The sequence below is a fragment of the Etheostoma cragini genome, chromosome 17 (genome assembly GCF_013103735.1).
Source record: "Etheostoma cragini isolate CJK2018 chromosome 17, CSU_Ecrag_1.0, whole genome shotgun sequence".
NCBI lineage: Eukaryota > Metazoa > Chordata > Actinopteri > Perciformes > Percidae > Etheostoma > Etheostoma cragini.
This window is the reverse complement of record NC_048423.1, coordinates 11,889,355-11,894,256: the sequence shown is the minus strand read 5'-3', so window position 1 is coordinate 11,894,256 and position 4,902 is coordinate 11,889,355. Positions and strand designations below refer to the sequence as shown.

At 41.5% G+C, this 4,902-nt stretch overlaps 1 protein-coding gene across 1 annotated transcript; it reads right to left on the bottom strand.

Moving 5' to 3' along the window:
• got1 (glutamic-oxaloacetic transaminase 1, soluble) lies at positions 1 to 4,602 on the bottom strand. The gene is made up of 9 exons (XM_034897806.1): positions 4,336 to 4,602; positions 3,127 to 3,308; positions 2,920 to 3,043; positions 2,493 to 2,605; positions 2,292 to 2,396; positions 2,025 to 2,175; positions 1,507 to 1,672; positions 1,258 to 1,400; positions 1 to 1,145 (listed from the first exon to the last, which is right to left on the bottom strand). The coding sequence occupies exons 1-9, from the start codon at positions 4,442 to 4,444 to the stop codon at positions 1,006 to 1,008; spliced, it is 1,233 nt and encodes a 410-aa protein (XP_034753697.1). The 5' UTR covers positions 4,445 to 4,602; the 3' UTR covers positions 1 to 1,005.
• Between the last annotated feature and the right edge of the window lie 300 nt (positions 4,603 to 4,902).

The following is a 4,902-nucleotide window of genomic DNA, read 5'->3' as shown; positions in this document are numbered from 1 at the left end:
TACTATTTATAGTTCTTTATTAGAATAGGTCATCTCATTAGAAGGTCTAGTAAGGAGAGACAAGCTGGTTGATCATTAGTGTGTTTGTGCCACTGACATGGGGATCTTACACATAGTGCACTAGTGCTCCCAACAGACATTTTCTGTGCAAACTCAACGTTCACTTGGCAGCTGCCTGACAGAACCAGAAACAGGATAGTTTGCACTTTATTCTCACTGAACATAAACTAGAAATAGAACTCGATAAATACAGATTAAAAGTAAGTTAATGGTAAAAACCCCTTTGGGCAGAAGATTTATCATTAATAACGCAGTTCAAGTTCAAAATATCTTCCTGAGAACGCTTGATCACATCACACCCAGCAGTAACTGTAATACTGCTACTTCACTGAAACAGGAATTAAATACTTTATTATAATTGCTACCTCTAATTAAAGCTACATTGAGTCAGTTCGGTCAGTGCTCTTAACAACCTTTAATCATTCATGCTAATTAGAGCAAGTTAAATAAAATTGAAAATATATTATTAACACTTGGAATGGATGATTCGTAATAGTATGACATTAAACATTTTTTAGTTTAGTCAGCACTGCTGAGGTAATTGTAACACACACACACGCACTAACCCTATTTAAAAGGTCCTGGTAATGATGACACATAGACTAATAATACACTACATGTACAAAATCTGCAACATCACACAACTGTAAGTGGGAGACCAACGTGAAGAAAACAGGGACAAATTATAAACACAATTACTTAAATAATTAATTCATATTTGTGCGTTGAGATAGATCTAGGTCCAGTAGGTGTTTAGCCTAGCTTAGCAGAAACACTAAAAATCAGAAGAGGAAACGGTCAGTGAGCTGAGGGCTGTCTTTATATTTGTGCAACTGAGAGTTTATGTCTAATCCAGAAACTCTGCTGGATAAACACTTTCACTGGAATAAGGTGGCTCAGGGCCAGGTGGGAGGAAGAACTGACAAGTGTGGGTAGTGTGGTCTTCTACTGGACCTTGGTGACGGCCTCATGGATGGACTCAGCCACGTAGTCTATGTTGTTGGTTGTCAAACCGCACATGTTGATGCGACCGCTGCCCATTAGATACACGTGTTTCTCCTTCACCATATATTCCACTTGTTTGGCTGCAAGCAAAACAGAAGAACCTGATTTAATTATTCATTGACCATGTTGATTGTGCTGAGCTGTGTATGTGTGTGAAAGAAATGTTGGCTCCCTGCTCATTATTGTACTCACGGTTAAGGCCTGTGAAGCTGAACATGCCAATCTGCTCTGTGATGTGGTCCCAGGTGCCCGGTGTCCCCAGAGCTTGGAGCTTAGCTTTTAGCTGAGCCCTCATCAACAAGACCCTGTCAGCCATCGTCTTCACATTGTCTTTCCTAGAGTCAAAGAAATCATTCACCGCAAAACACATCCTTTTTATGACTGTTAAACCTTCTGCAGTGCGTTGAGTGTTCTTTTTGTACAGTGATAATTTGTGCTGACCATTCAGTAAAGAGCTCAGGTGAGTTAAGAGTGATGGCAACAATGCGAGCTCCCTGAGACGGTGGGTTGGACCAAGTGGTCCTGACAATCATCTCCATCTGGGACAGAATTCGCTTCAAGTTGTCTGCGTCACGAGCCACAACGGTCAGGTTGCCCACACGCTCATCTGAAGGAGCAAACGCATGTCATATGTAAAATATTATTGTAGCTATTACTTTTTTTCATTATCTGTAGGGGACATTGACATATTTACATCTACTGTCCTTTTTACGTATTAACTGAGTTTTAGTTATATGATATGTGGATGATATACAGTATTTTGCATGTTGGAAAAAAAGGAGGAGAGGCGTAAGATTACAATAATCTAAGTTAGGGGCTTATCCTTTATCCTCCTATTGAAATGCGGTCATGTAAAGCACTTGTGAAAGTCATTGTTATTAAGAACAGTACACATTATGTCACTCTTTATCACTATTTTGCAAGCAAGCGACATCACAATGCACCCAGGGTCCACTCACTGTAGAGGCCAAAGTTCTTGGAGAACGACTGAGCGCACAACATTTCAAAGTTCATTGAGACAAAGTAGCGGACCGCCCAGGCATCTTTATCCAGACTGCCTGAGGCGAATCCCTGATAAGCCGAGTCGAAGAACACAAACAGATTCCTTTTCTGGAAAATAACATAATAAAAAGATCCAACAATCATCATACTGTGATAAACAAGCAAAACCCTATCCTGTTTAGACCGACGCGTATGCTTGTTGTGTGCACGTATGTGTACAATACCATCATAATTTCTGCAATCTGCTTCCATTGCTCGTGTGTGGGGTCTGTGCCAGTTGGATTATGGGCGCAGGCATGCAGGACAAAGATAGAGTGCTCTGGACAACTCTATGGGAAACAGAGAGAGAAGTACGGTAAACTCCTGTGAAAAAGACTAATGACCAAAATGAATTAGTACTATATTCCCTATCATACACTGCTTACCTCCAGGTCTCCTAGGAAACCAGCAAAATCGAGGCCCCTCTTCTCTGCGTCCCAGTACTTGTATGAACGGATATCCTGAAAACCGGCATTGGCAAATACAGCGTTGTGATTTTCTGAAACAAACAGTAAGGAAAACTCTGACACCAGTGTTCTCACTTTATTGTTTCCTCTTAATACACAGGTAACTGATGTTTTATGAATGCTTATCACATAGAAACTGATAACAAATCAAGATCACTGATAATATGATGCAACTGTCGAATAAAACACTGTACTCTACATCCTGAGTCTACGATCTATTTTAGTATATAAAAGTCTCTGTAGAGGATTCAGAAATCAAAGTCCTTGAATGAGAAGCTTCATATGTTCATTTCCACTCTAGGCTACTCCACGGTTTGTTTGTTTGAGTGTATGTGTGCACATGTACCCCAGGTAGGTGCAGACACATAGACAGGTGTTTTGGTGTTGTTGTTTCCATTGTAGAAACGCCTTAGAAATTCTGCACCCATCTTCAAAGCACCTGTCCCACCCAGACACTGGACAGCCCCCACCTGGCAGTGACAGAAACAGACAGTTGGTTTAAATGTAAATAGATTAAAAACTGAAACACAGTGTGGACTGTTTGTACACAAACCCTGTTCTCCTGGATGGCAGGACTGTCCTCTCCCAGTGCAATCTTAGAGGCAGAGGATCTGAATTCAGGCAGGCCCAGGATGGGCAGGTACTCGTGGTTTAACCGGTCATCATGAACAATGATCTTTTCCACCTTTTTCACCACTGGTAAAACCCATGGCTGACCCTCATCTGTCCTGTAGGCTGCAAGGAATAATTTAAAGAAATCAATATTATAAAAGAATTTTTAAAAAAAACAGAAAGAAATGGTGGAACCTTGATGTATTGCCCTAATGATTTTAGATAGCAATCAAGTATGAGTTTTAAGTGGGACACCATCGCTGGGTCAAATAAAAGGAATGTCACGATGACCCTGGAAAGATCTTACATTTGTAACAGACGTGCACTTTCATCTCTCTGTGTGTTTAGCCAGCTGAACTCCATGTCACCACCTGATAAGAACTAAATAAGACAATATTCTTTTTATCTTCATAACAGAGACCATCCACATGCTTTGCCACTCACTAACACAACTGGCATGAAAAGGCACAATCATATGGTCTATAAATGTCAAATTTACTTTCTATCAATCATCTTACTGTATGCACTACTTGTTTCAGGTCCAGTTATGACTTGTCATATACTAAACATTGTGTGGCCTACATTTCCCAGCTGCTCAGTAGCTGGTGACAATCTCTGCAGCCTGTGTTGCAGGAGAAAGGGATTATAAGGCATCGGGCTCCTGTAGGATCATGGGACTAATCATGGCAGCCTCGTCCTGTCGTGCAGTGCCATAACACAGAGCTAAGCAATGTTTCACACACAGTTCCTTTGCAATGTAGCCTAAGAAGCAAGGATTACTACTTTTAATTACTACTTTTAAGAAGATTAAGACTGACAGCAGTTGCACTGAGGTCTGAAATGTGCAACTTGTTTGCTTTAGGAGAGAAGCAAGACTAACTTTAATCCATAAATATTTCAACTTCTGCAAGTAGCTTGTTCTTGTAGCATGAGGGAACAGTAATCCACTCGACTCCTTGGTACACAGAAGAGGGGGAAACAGAGGACACCAGGGGACAGAGATGATTTCACAGTAGGCTACTAATAAGTATACCATTACATAACAGGGATACAAAATCGTTTTAGCTCTGGTTTCTGCTAATAACCAACTCAGACTAGTTGGTTGCTACAGGATACCGTTACCATGGCTACTTGTGGACAACTCACTTACCTCCAACTCCGAGATTCACCTTCTTGGGAAATTGGTCGTTATTGAAATCCTGTGATAGCTTGAAGACAGCTACAGGGGCTGCTTGGGGGACATCCGAAAACACTGACATAGTTGCTATTCACTGGAGACTGTGGTGAAAAAAAGGCGACGGTACAGCTACCGGGATGGAGGAGGACTTTCAACTTAAACTCGGATTTGGGGGTATGTTGAGTGAGTGTGAGTGGATTGACCAATTGAAATCCAGCTCTATCTGCCAAGCCTATCCCAGCACTGATCCCGGTCAGGTCAAGGTTCAAGAAAGCCCAAACAGCCGCTGTTGCAACTGTTTCCACACCCGTCTTGCGTTAAGACCTTTACTGCAACTAAACAAATCGCCACAAGGTGGTGCCACAGCCTCGTTAATCATTGCACCTGGAGCCTTCTAGTAGGCACTCATACTGTAGGAGAAGGAACTGACCACATCTTCTGGTAGGCCTATCATGCCCAAAGTTAGCTTATATATACGTTTTTCTCAATGTTTTCATTCTTTCATTCCATTTTCGGGTCTGTCAGTCAAAGTGAAAAGCG

Coding starts and splice junctions, on each gene's coding strand:
- got1 (XM_034897806.1), bottom strand. CDS start 4,444: ATGTCAGTGTTTTCGGATGTCCCCCAAGCAGCCCCTGTAGCTGTCTTC. Junction 1,401..1,506: donor CCTGAGCTCTTTACTGAATG/GTCAGCACAAAT, acceptor CTTTGACTCTAG/GAAAGACAATGTGAAGACGA. Junction 1,146..1,257: donor CAGCTTCACAGGCCTTAACC/GTGAGTACAATA, acceptor TTTTGCTTGCAG/CCAAACAAGTGGAATATATG.